The sequence below is a fragment of the Kogia breviceps genome, chromosome 16 (assembly GCF_026419965.1).
Source record: "Kogia breviceps isolate mKogBre1 chromosome 16, mKogBre1 haplotype 1, whole genome shotgun sequence".
In the NCBI taxonomy this organism is placed as follows: Eukaryota; Metazoa; Chordata; class Mammalia; order Artiodactyla; family Physeteridae; genus Kogia; species Kogia breviceps.
In genome coordinates this window covers 16,404,728-16,417,380 of record NC_081325.1, presented here as the reverse complement: position 1 = coordinate 16,417,380, position 12,653 = coordinate 16,404,728, and the positions used below count along the sequence as shown (strand labels likewise).

The 12,653-nt window shown below is 43.6% G+C and overlaps 1 protein-coding gene across 1 annotated transcript in view; it reads left to right on the top strand.

The window, feature by feature from the left end:
* The window catches only part of VPS36 (vacuolar protein sorting 36 homolog), a 28,293-nt gene extending 20,277 nt beyond the window's left edge, over positions 1-8,016 (top strand). The window contains exons 10-14 of the mRNA XM_059041639.2: positions 872-937; positions 2,568-2,632; positions 3,177-3,261; positions 4,211-4,287; positions 4,376-8,016. Coding sequence (XP_058897622.1) covers positions 872-937; positions 2,568-2,632; positions 3,177-3,261; positions 4,211-4,287; positions 4,376-4,469 — 387 coding nt within the window. The 3' untranslated portion in view covers positions 4,470-8,016. The remainder of the gene's footprint in view (positions 1-871; positions 938-2,567; positions 2,633-3,176; positions 3,262-4,210; positions 4,288-4,375) is intronic.
* The last annotated feature ends 4,637 nt before the right edge of the window (positions 8,017-12,653 follow it).

The following is a 12,653-nucleotide window of genomic DNA, read 5'->3' as shown; positions in this document are numbered from 1 at the left end:
TTCTTTCTTTTTTTTTTTTTTTTTTTTCTGACAAGAATATCTTATAGAGGGTGTTGAGCATTTCCATCAGGAGGTACATAATATCTGATTGTCTTTTTTTTGTGATGTTAACAGCCACTGACAATCATTATCTAGATCTGTTTAACTTCATTAGGGGTTGCAAAATGGTGATATTATTATTTAATTCTATAATTTCTTCAGTTATTAGCTGGAATAACTTAAAGCATTTAAATACATTTTTTGAAGGGACTTCCCTGGTGGTGCAGTGGTTAAGAATCCACCTGCTAATGCAGGGGACATGGGTTGGAGCCCTGGTCTGGGAAGATCCCACATGCCGTGGAGCAGCTAAGCCCGTGAGCCACAACTACTGAGCCCACGTGCCACAACTCCTGAAGCCCGCGCTCCTAGAGCCCGTGCTCCACAACAAGAGGAGCCACCACAATGAGAAGCCTGCATACCTTCTCACTAGAGAAGACACTTTCTACACTAGACACTTCTCACTAGACACTTTCTCACTAGAAAGCCTGTGCGCAGCAACAAAGACCCAACGCAGCCAAAAAAAAAAAAAAAAAAAGATAAATAAATAACTTTATAAAAATAAATAAATAAATAAATACACTGTTTGAAACATGGTGTACAACCCCTCTTTTCATTTAAGTAAATGTTAAAACAGTAATAATGACAGTAAAGTCCAAATATGGAATTTGAAGTGCCTCGTGGTATCTGAATAGGTTCCCTGTGTGTAAATACAGTTTTCAAAAGCTTCTTAAGGGATTTTATGATTTCTGATTTCACTCTGATTATGATTTCTGTTAAGAAATGCTAACTGGTCCTAATTATAATGCTTCTTTTTATTCTTTTATTTTAACAGGAACGAGGGGGAATAATGTCACTCACGGAGGTGTACTGTTTAGTAAACCGAGCTCGAGGAATGGAAGTAAGAATAGAATATTTAGATATTCTTTTAGCTAAATATAGACTCGCTATAATACAAATTCCCCTACAGTGAATACAATCTGAGGAAGGGTTGTGAATATCAAAACTATTTTGAGAAGCAGTGTGGCGCAGTGAGAAGAATACTGCCCTGGGATCGAGGAGATCAATTCTGCTCCTGGTTTTGCTGAGTGCCCTTGAGCAGCTGCCTTAACCTCTCTGGAGCTCAGGGGTTTTTTAACCTTTAAAATAGGGTTTGGACCGAATGATACCTTCAAGCTCTGAGAGTCTGTGTTTGTATTGTGATGAACAAGGTTGTGCATGATGCCTTCTCTGTGATAGTTAACTGTTTTGAGTGAACCTGCTTGGACTCAGGTTGTCTGTAGGTAATACAGAAAGAAAGCCGCCCTGCCTCTTTGGCTCAGAATCAGCAGCGGCTATACTTCAGCTCTCACTGCCTGTTCACACCCAGCTGTCTTTGGCCTCCATGGGTCTGTCTGTGCACTCTCTGTGCCCTTGAAGTAGAACACAGTTTTGTGGTGTCAGCAGTCACCTCCACGCAGACGACTCACACACATCTCTCCAGCGCTCACCCCGGTCTCACGGGTTAAGCCTCTGTTCTGCGTTTTTTTGTTTGTTTGTTTTTTGTGGCGGTACGCGGGTCTCTCACTGTTGTGGCCTCTCCCGTTGTGGAGCACAGGCTCCGGACGCACAGGCTCAGAGGCCGTGGCTCACGGGCCCAGCCGCTCCGTGGCATGTGGGATCTTCCCGGACCAGGACACAAACCCGCGTCCCCTGCATCGGCAGGCGGAGTCTCAACCACTGCGCCACCAGGGAAGCCCTGTTCTGTGTTTTTATTTGAAGAGCCATCATAACCGTGGATACTTACCATTACTCTGCACGTGTTATCCATTTATCCTCCCAGTAACTCAGTGAGGTAGCTACTTTTACTGTCCCGATTTAGGGGATGAGGACATTGAGGCTTAGAAAGATTAAGTAACTTGACCACGGCTGCGTTTGGAGACAGTGTTTTAACAGGGACTGGGACCCAGGCTGGGCTGGCTCCGGAACCATTCTGTGTGACTGACACCTGTGCTGGTCACCACCACGCAGGACTGATTCTTCAAGGCCACATGGTCTGGAAGGGTAGCCACTACCTAGCTACATGGGATGACTGTGAACTTGACATGTAGTCAGTCCAAATTGAGATGTGCTGTAAGCATCAATTACGCACGGGATTTAGAAGACTTAGTACAGAATAAAGAAGTGTTAACTAGCTCATTAGTGAATTTTTATATCAATTATATGGCAAATTTTTGCATCTATTAGGTTGAATAAAATATATGTATTAGAATTAATTTCGCCTGTTTATTTTCTTTCAATGTGACTACTAGAAGATTTTAAATTACGTGCATGACTTGTATTATATTTCTATGGATTAGTACTGCTTTAATGAAAAGAAGTCTTTCGCTTCTTCGTTAATCCTATTTGCCTTGTGATTAAGCCACCTAAATTCCTTGATACATGATAATTTTACAATATCCTCTTCTGTTTTAGTGGTCGTTATGATTCTATAGCATCACTCTGTTAATTTGCAGTGTAAACTGGTAAACTGGATTTTTTTCCCCCACTAGTTGCTCTCACCAGAAGATTTAGTGAATGCATGCAAGATGCTGGAAGAGCTGAAATTACCGCTCAGGTAAAAGAACCTCTGCAGGAAGTTTGCCAACTATAGGCACGATTCCACCCTGAGTAGACAGGACAGCCCTGCAGGTCTGCCATCCTGCGTGGTGAACCAGCATTTATAGTGCCCCTCTTGAAGTTTACATCACACGTGGGCAGAATTCACCTGGCACCGCGGGCACCTCTGTCAGCCCGGCGTCCATCCTTACCAGGGCTGCGCGGGGCCTCAGGGGCTCGTAGTCGGCCTCTCGCCGCGGGGGCAGGAGGTGAGAACGTGGGCTCCTCCCACGCGGTCACGGTGACCATTCCTATGCTCTTAACAAAAAGTAGACGGGCATAGTTTATTTAGCATGTGATTATAGTTCAGCACTTCATTAACTGTTTATTCATGAGCTTTAAAATTAGGCCTTAGTTAGCCGTGGTCACTGTATTTGAAATGTTCTTTTGTGTTAATATTGCCCTCAGTCCTGGCATAAATGAAAGTAAAAAATATTTGCGCTTCCTCAGGGGCCCGAGATCCCAGACATTCACGGCTTTGTCCTCCCGTCTGTGATTTTTAGGCTCCGTGTGTTTGACAGCGGCGTCATGGTAATTGAACTTCAGTCCCACAAGGAGGAGGAAACAGTGGCCTCAGCCTTGGAGACGGTACGGGGACCCGGTTTCCTCCCTCCGTTGTTAGACCTTGCCACAGAAGACCCCGATGCTTAGCGACTCGAAAAACAGGATTTCCTTTTAAATTCAACTTTACTGAAAAGTAACATTCACAGACCCAATTGAAAATGGTTTCTCATTAACAACGAATAACTATTCATCACATTTATACTTGGAAAGCTCTTTGAAACTTGCCGACACTCATAACATCCTGTCAGTAAGGGGAGTTAGAATGAGTGAGGTGCTCCCTTTCTGTTTGAAACTCAGTCTTGAAAATATGTTTTTCACTTTGTAAATCAGTGTTACCCACGATTGAAGTTTTTCTTTCAGTATTACCCACATAAGCTGCATTACCCTACAAATTGTTTTGTGAAAGAATTGCTTCAAAATATACGGAAAGCAAGTGTAGTTTACATGGGTTTTACTGGGCAAACTGCTGATATTACTCATTAGGGTCCTTGAAATATTATCGCCTCATAGCTTCTGTGGTGAGCCTGTATAATTTGAATACCTCGCAGTTATTGTACTTCTTATTTTAAACTCGACAAAAGTCCCAAGGCTATAGATACTTCTATCACATATTTAAAACGAATCCTATGTATAACGGTCCTTCAGTGGCGCCTGTACTATGCACTCAGTTAGAATTTGTTACGTGTTCCTTTTCAGACTGTGGAGTAGTTCTTTGTAGGCATTAGTATAGTGCCTTTGTTACATCGTATAGGGTTTCATGATGTTTTAGCCTGCACCGTGTTTGTTCTGGATTCTTCAACTTTTGTAGACTTAAGCATTAGTGAAGACGATTTAGTTCCAGAGTGAACAGTCTTTGGAGTTTCGTAGAGAATTCAGTAAATTATCTCCCAAGTATACTGGTAGATAGTCTCCCCAGGTTTGTACCTAGGTGGCCTAAATGATCACATGTTTTCCTGCTGTGTGTTTCTGTTAGGTTTCAGAAAAGGGATCGCTAACATCAGAAGAGTTTGCTAAGCTTGTGGGAATGTCTGTCCTCCTGGCTAAAGAAAGGTAAGCAAGGGCTTTGCTCCTCACTTAAAACTATCATTTGTGTTTCTGAATGGGTGGATGATGGTGTTTTTTTCCCCTTGACTCCTAGGTTGCTTCTTGCCGAGAAGATGGGCCATCTTTGCCGAGATGACTCCGTGGAAGGCTTGCGCTTTTACCCAAATTTATTTATGACACAGAGCTAAGAGTTTTGTATTTGAAATAACTTGGTACCGGGATACTTGCATCATGTAGAGGTTGTATGCCATTGAGCTAAGGGTAAACTCTGATAAACCGAGAATTTACTGGAACTTCACAGTATAATATAAAACCCTTTTAATTTCTCCCTAAATATTATGATCCAGGAAGCTTCTTTAGGATAAATATAGGAAAATATAGAAAGATGAATGCCAATATGAATTCGAAATCATGCTACAGTTGTAGAGAGACCCTCCGAGTTTAACTTGAAATATGGTGGATTTTAACTTGATCTTCAAATCTGACCGTTTTTGAAAGAAGAGAATTTAGTTCATGGGGGAAGAAAGAGAGAAGTTGCATGTTTGGACAGGTTAGATCATTATTTTGGTGTGACTAAAATTCACCTGAATTATAAATGAAGTTTTTCCTCTGCATTTAGTGTGCCCATTTTGGGGGGTTTTCATGAAACAATTTATACCTACAGTGTAGTTTAAGAACCTGACGACATTGGAGCAGAATATCCAACTGCAGGATATCATCTGAGGCTCCTCCTATGGGCTTTTAGAAGCAGCCATAGGCATGTCTTCGGCAGACCAAATAAAGCACCTTAAAAAAAAAGAGAATTTTATTTGACTTACGTATATATAATCTGACGAGTTTCTTTTCTTTTCTTTTTTTAAGTGATGATTTCATGGCTGGCATTTAAAGAATGCAACTATGTCATTTTGTTTTAAAAATGCTGTAGATTTTGAAAGTGAATTAGAGAGCTGTATAGACACGCCCAGAGATATGGTTACAGATTTGGGAAGTAGACGGTTCAGGAGTTCCCTATAGGGTTGCTGTGTGGGCAGAGGGGCGGGGAGGACCTTTAACTCGCTTTACAGGAAACCTGGTGCTCTTTTACCTCAAAGCCAAGGATGGAAAATAGAGAGTGGGAACATACTATGTCTCCTTTTCCTTCCCTAAAGAAGGAGTTTCAGTGCTGAAATTTTAAAACCTTTCTATCATGTTCTAGCAATATTTTTTTCCTTTACCGCACACATTATAAGTTGTGTGGAGAGACTGTCTCACTAAAAAGTATTACTGAGATAACAAAAACCGGCTAATATATTGAATCTAGATTGCTTGAGTTTTCCAGTGGACTGCCTGACTTTGTTACTGCTACATAGCGTACGGTATGTTGGCATTACCTCAAACTCAGGGACCCCAAAGGGACGGAAGGAGAACCCCTTTCTAAGACTGAATTGGCAGTGGAAGGGAGTGATGGGTTTGGGCCAAGCGTCTAGAAGGGATAGTATCTGTACTGAGAGGCCCTTTAAGACCGGGAGGTGGGGATACCCAAGCTCAGGCCCCGGGATGCCTGAGATGTCCTCGCTGAGAGGTGGCAGGCCACTGCTGGGGCCTCTGCAAATGCCCTTTGGGGAAGGTCCAGGGATCCTCAGCTGCAAACCCAGGGAATCCCTCCAGGCGCAGCCAGAGTCAGTCCCTGATCCCTGCCTGATCCGTGTCGCTGCTTCGCATCCTCCAGTGTCACGGGAATGTTGTGGCCAAGGCGTCCTGCCTTAGTCTTCGTTTTCCGAACCTGTCACTGATGCCACGTTGTGATGACAGATCCCCTAATTCCCCCATCGCTCAGCCTCAGGTTTGTTTTGGGGGGACATTCAGTGTCTGGCTACCTAAGTCTTTCGGGCCATTGTTACGGTTGTCTGTATATCACTCCTCTCTCTGGGATGCACTCACTCTCACACTACCCTGGCAAACTTGTATGTGTACACACACACGTGCGCACACATGCACACACACATGCACGCACACGTACACACACACGATATCTCATACACACGGTATCTCATCTGCCTAAGGCTTTTTAAAACTACACAGATAAATAATCTGTTTCACTAGTTGGAATGAGTTGCAACTAAGATTGTTTGAGCTACTGGGTCTGGCTCTAATGGTCTGGGTTCATTACAGCAAACTCCTATAATTCAGAATATTTATTTACACTAGTGTGACAACACATGAAGAAAAATGGAGCAGTCTGAGTTGTATAAAGTGAACTAAAGAGGTAGAAAAGTGACATGGATATATTTTGCAAATGTCACATTAGTTAAAAAACAGGTATGAATGATTTTATTGTTGGGTGGTTTTTTTTGGCGGTACGCGGGCCTCTCACTGCTGTAGCCTCTCCCGTTGCGGAGCACAGGCTCGGGACGCGCAGGCTCAGCGGCCATGGCTCACGGGCCCAGCCGTGCCGCGGCACGTGGGATCTTCCCGGACCGGGGCACGAACCCGTGTCCCCTGCATTGGCAGGTGGACTCCCAACCACTGCGCCACCAGGGAAGCCCCAATTTTATTGTTTTAAAGTGGGCATTCTTCAGTTTCCAGACCTCTGTATGTCTATTTTTATCCTTTTTTTGTTTGTTTTTGCCAAATAAGGTGTCATTTTGGTCCTTTGTTGGTAGAGGTTATGTTTAAATACAACCAATCAGGCCCTAAGTGCAAAAAAAGTTCTGTCTTGGTGCTTATCACTATTATAATGTTATTTTTGCTTTTCTAACTTTGCTCTTAAGAGCATAAATCTGTTTGTAGCTTTATGGTAATAGAATATTTCTAGTCACATACTGTCAAAAATTTTTTTACATTGTACAAGTGAAGAATGTTTTCAGGGTTAAATGATTGGTATTAATGTGTACCAATCATTTTGCAATTATTACAAAATTTAAAAATGAGTTTTTCTAAACTTGGTGTTCTTTTTAAATACTCTTTGGAAAATATATGAAAATGATAACCCTTTAGTCAGAATAAGCCCATGTGTTCAGATTTTTTTTTCTTTTAGATTTTATAATCCAGAGTTCACTAGAAATATTTATGACCTCAAGCTCCTACTACTTTAGTTGTTTTAAAAGAATGGGAAATGGCTCACAAACTTTTTTGTTTTTAATTCTTGACGTGACTTGCACCGTCTATTGAGTGTGTATGTTTGTGTGCGTGTACCCTCTCTTCTTCCCTGTTACCAGACTAAACCGACCAGCATTTATCACGTCACCATTCTTATGCTCAAATACTTAAAATGGTTCTCCTTTGCCCAACAGCCTCAGAGTTTCCACTGTGGTACGACAGAGTCACAGCTCAGAAGTGGGTGGGTTTTAAGGGCTGTGCTAAGGATGGAATCGAGCATGCTCAAAATGATCCTTGAAAATCTCTCTATAATCTTACAATTCGAATGCCTGTAGAGTGATACATGGGTATGAATATTTTATGAATATACTAAGTAAAATATATAATAAAAAACTACATATCAACAGTAGACTTTTGTAGTACCAAAAATTAAAACTATTTAAATGTGTCTTTTCTTTTTTTCACTTTGCTGATAGGTATGGTTGAATTTATGTAAATGTATTGCTAATCCCATCCCTTATGATAGATCGTAAGTGTAAGCCCCACAGGGGCAGAGATTTTTATCTGTTTTGTTCATGGATGTGTCCTCAGAACCTAGAGCGAGGCCTGGCACACATTAAGCACTCAATAAATGTCTACCGAATGAATGACCTCCAACGTGTATGCCTATTTATCATTTGGCTTCACTTTACCCTACTTTATCTCCCATTCAATTCAATGCAGAGAAACGTTTTTGAATACCTGTCGACTTTGTGTGAGGAACGGGGCCACTGGGGGATACAGAAGTGAATAAGATGCGGCCCCTGCCTTTAAGAGGGTGGCCTCGTCGGGAAGTAGACGCATAGCAACCTTAGTTGATGATGAGACGAAGTGTGTGCCATGGAAGGGGCGCAGGTACCGTGCTTGGAGGACAGAAGAAGGGGCCTTCAGTTCTGACGGAGGAGGGTCTGGGAAGGCCTCATGGGAGAGGAGAAGCTGGTGCACTAGTTTCACAAAAACCCAGAGATGGTCAGAGGCAGGCATTGGGTCAGAGAGAGCAACAGGAGGTCTGGCCCTTCCTGCACCTGGGGCACATTGTCCTTGTCCAGACTTCCCTTTGTTATTTCCTCCCATCCACCCACCCCCACCGCCAATAATCAAAACCAAACTTTGCTCAGTCCCACCTGCTCTGGAAAAATCTGTTTCCAGTACACAACTCTGCTATTCCTAAACTCCATTAAGAGTTATTGTCTCTCCCATATACTTGACTGTCTTTTGCCTTGTTCTCTGATTGTTAACTTAATGTCGTAAGAAAACAGAGAAATTGGGTTTCTTTAAGTTCAAGGAATATCATATAACACTTCTTTGGAGTTCGCACTGGCCTCGGTCAGTGATTGTACATGTACATGGTAGATTCCTAGTTAAGTATTAACTAAATCGAGTGGGTTTTTTTTTTTTTTTTACGTTATGCGGGCCTCTCACTGTTGTGGCCTCTCCCGTTGCGGAGCACAGGCTCCGGACGCGCAGGCTCAGCGGCCATGGTTCACGGGCCCAGCCGCTCCACGGCATGTGGGATCTTCCCGGACCAGGGCACGAACCCGTATCCCCTGCATCGGCAGGCGGACTCTCAACCACTGCGCCACCAGGGAAGCCCCTCGAGTGGTTTTTGAATTATAATGTGTCATGAGTTGAGTCTGAAACCTAAGTCTGTATCCTTTACCCTCTTCCCAAAAGGCTTCTTATCCAGACTTGTCCGGGCTCAGCCTGTCTGAGATACGCTGTCTTAATTCAGATTCCATGCATGGGCCATATCCATGATGTGGGATGCACTCCAGAAAAGTCAGGTTAACACACATGTAAGATCTTGTTATCACAGTGTGAAAATTGAGTCATTCGTGTTCTTCCTTGTGTTCCAATAATCACGAGTCAGTTAAAGCTTGTCTCTCAGAGTATCATCTAGGGGGAAAACGTCTCCCCATTTATTTAAAGGGTGTACTGAGGTAGTGAATACATTTTACACAATTTGCAAAAGATCCCTAGACCAGTAACTCACTCAGAAAAAGAACTCAAGATACCTTGTCAGCCAGCTTGTTTTCGTTCAATACAGCCAAGACCGTAGCACTGTTCTTTTGAAAGCTTTTTTCTTCACATCTATGTTGCCTTTTTAAATTTTATTTTAAAATATTTTTTAAACATCTTTATTGGAGTATAATTGCATTACATTGTTGTTAGTTGCTGCTGCTGTATAACAAAGTGAATCAGCTGTACATATACATATATCCCCATATCCCCTCCCTCATGCGTCTCCCTCCCACCCTCCCTATCCCACCCCTCTAGGTGGTCACAGCACCGAGCTGATCTCCCTGTGCTATGCGGCTGCTTCCCACTAGCTATCTATTTTACGTTTGGTAGTGTATGTATGTTCATGATACTCTCTCACTTCGTCCTAGCTTACCCTTCTGCCTCCCCGTGTCCTCAAGTCCATTCTCTACATCTGCGTCTTTATTCCTGTCCTGCCCCTAGGTTCTTCAGAACCACTTTTTTTTTTTTTTTAGATTCCACATATATGTGTTAGCATACAGTATATGTTTTTCTCTTTCTGACTTACGTCACTCTGTATGACAGACTCTAGGTCCATCCACCTCACTACAACTCAATTTCGTTTCTTTTTATGGCTGAGTAATATTCCATTGTATATATGTGCCACATCTTCTTGATCCATTTATCTGTCGATGGACACTTAGGTTGCTTCCATGTCCTGGCTATTGTAAATAGTGCTGCAGTGATTATTGTGGTACATGACTCTTTTTGAATTATGGTTTTCTCAGGGTATATGCCCAGTAGTGGGATTGCTGGGTCATATGGTAGTTCTAGTTTTAGTTTTTTAAGGGACCTCCGTACTGTTCTCCATAGTGACTGTATCAATTTACATTCCCACCAACAGTGCAAGAGGGTTTTGGCTTCTTTTAGAAAGGATTAAACTATCTTAACTGTCCAGTAAACAGTAATACAGTTTGGCAAGTATTCTAATTAAAGCAAAAATGACCAAGCATCTCAATAAAGCTCTTATTTAAAAAATGACCAAGCACATTGATCCGGGCACTTGTACCTGGATTTAGGCAAAGAGTGGGTTTCTAGGAAGAGTGTGTGTCTGAAAGATCAACACTGAGCAAGCTGCTTTCTATATGTTTCAGTCACCACAAAACTTCAATGTAACTATTATTAGATGCCTTTTACAGTGTTGGAAAGGAGGGATTAAGTATTTGCCCAAGGTTACAGAGGCAGGGCTGGACTTAATCTCAGCTGTGTCTAACTCCCACTCTTAAAATGAGTTTTTGCTTTCAAAACCAAAAATGGCAGGGCCTGTGGCATGTATTTCAAAAGAGTTCTAACTTGAGTAATAGATGTTGGACTAGATAATTCTGATGGTGAAATTGGATGATGACCTTTGCCAACTAAAAATTGTCACTTGCCACCTGTCTCTACAAGGATTAGGTGACTAGCCCCGGCAGTCACTGACCTTCAACATACACTGGAAGGAGGTCAGGGTGGAGATCAGGAACGAGGCACTCAGTGCCCTGGGAAAAACTGGCAGGACAGGCATCAGTTAGATATTTTCAGGAGAAGATTTTATGAGCCCAGTTTCTTGCATCTTATATCCAGAAAAGGACTAAAATCATTAACAGAGACATCTGTGCCTGGTGATGAGCAGCATCCTTCTTGTGACTAGCAGCAAGCCTCGGCCAAAATGTGTGCTTGGTTGCAGCATCTCCCTTCACACAAATCACACATACACTGACCTCCCACCCTACCTCTTCGGAGCAGTTCTTCAGGGCTATCTGAGAGGTGTATCCTGGGCTTTAGTCCTCATTTTGCTCCAAATAAAACTTAACTCACAACTCAAACGTTGTGTACTTTTTTCAGTCCACACCTTAAAGCCTTGTGTGAAACTTTGGCTGGATTTAATCAGTACTGCTAGCATTATTTGACAAGATGGGTACTTTGCAAATTTGGTACCTCTGATAAACTCCGATAGCTCTGATAATTGAATACCTGTGCTACTTTTAAATTTTGTTTTTTACTTTATTTTTTAAATTTAATTAATTAATTTATTTACTTATTTTATTTATCTGTTTTTGGCTGCGTTGGGTCTTCGTTGCTACATGAGGGCTTTCTCTAGTTGCAAGCAAGCAGGGGCTACTCTTCGTTGCAGTGCACACGCTTCTCATTGCGGTGGCTTCTCTTGTTGCAGAGCAAGGGCTCTAGGTGCGTGGGCTTCAGCAGCTGTGGCACCAGGGCTTAGCTGCTCCTCGGCATGTGGGATCTTCCCAGACCAGGGCTCGATCCTGTGTCCCCTGCATTGGCAGGCGGACTCTTAACCACTGCGCCACCAGGGAAGCCCTTGTGCTACTTTTAAAAGATTAGTAATAGGTGCAAGGACCTGCAAACGATATATTTCTAAGAGTTAAAAACTGAGGTAAAATTTACAAGCAGTGAAATACACAGATCTTAAGTTGGATGTTTTGACAAATGCGTAAGAAATCCATGTGATTCACACCCCAACCAATAGAATGTATCTATCATCTCCCAAAGTTTCCTGGGGCCTCTTTCCAATCACCTGCTCCGCAGGGGCCACCAAATCTGTGCTATGATTTCTGTTCCCACACATCGGTATGTTAATGGTAAACTGTATTGCACTTTGCAGCCTATTCAAAAACAAGCACGGCTGCTAAGGTGGCACTCTATCCTCTCGTATTCTTTTAAAAACACAACTTTGACACTTCTGGATTAGGGTTTTTAAACTATTTTAAATTAAATAACCGCTTCTGGCTCCTGAGAAAGAAAAACGAAGATGCACTTTACCTGAACTGTTCTCTTTTGAAACTCTTCAGTGACATTCGGGAAACAAAGTTTACAGCCCACCGGTTATACCACTTCCATGCCTGACTCGTGGTCCCCCAGAAGACAATGACACGAGGGCGGAGGGGGGAGAAGTGATAGCATCGGAAACGCCGGGAGACCGCCGGCTCGCCCTTAAACCCGGCTCCCCCCTGCGGCCGGTGGGTGTGCGTGGCTGGCATCCGCGTCCCCACCCCGCGGGCCCTCCCCGGCCGCGCGTTTCCGGCCGGGTTTCCCGTCCAGTAGCGGGCCAGCCGGGCGCGGGCAGGGAAGGATGCGCTGCCCAGAGCGGGCGGCGCCGCCCTCTCGGGCTCCCGGAGGCCCCCCTCCGCCCGCCGGGCGCCGCCCTCCCCGCGCCGTCGGGGGCGGGCCCGGGCGGGGCTGCGGGAGCGGCGCGCGGTGCGCGGCGCGCGGCG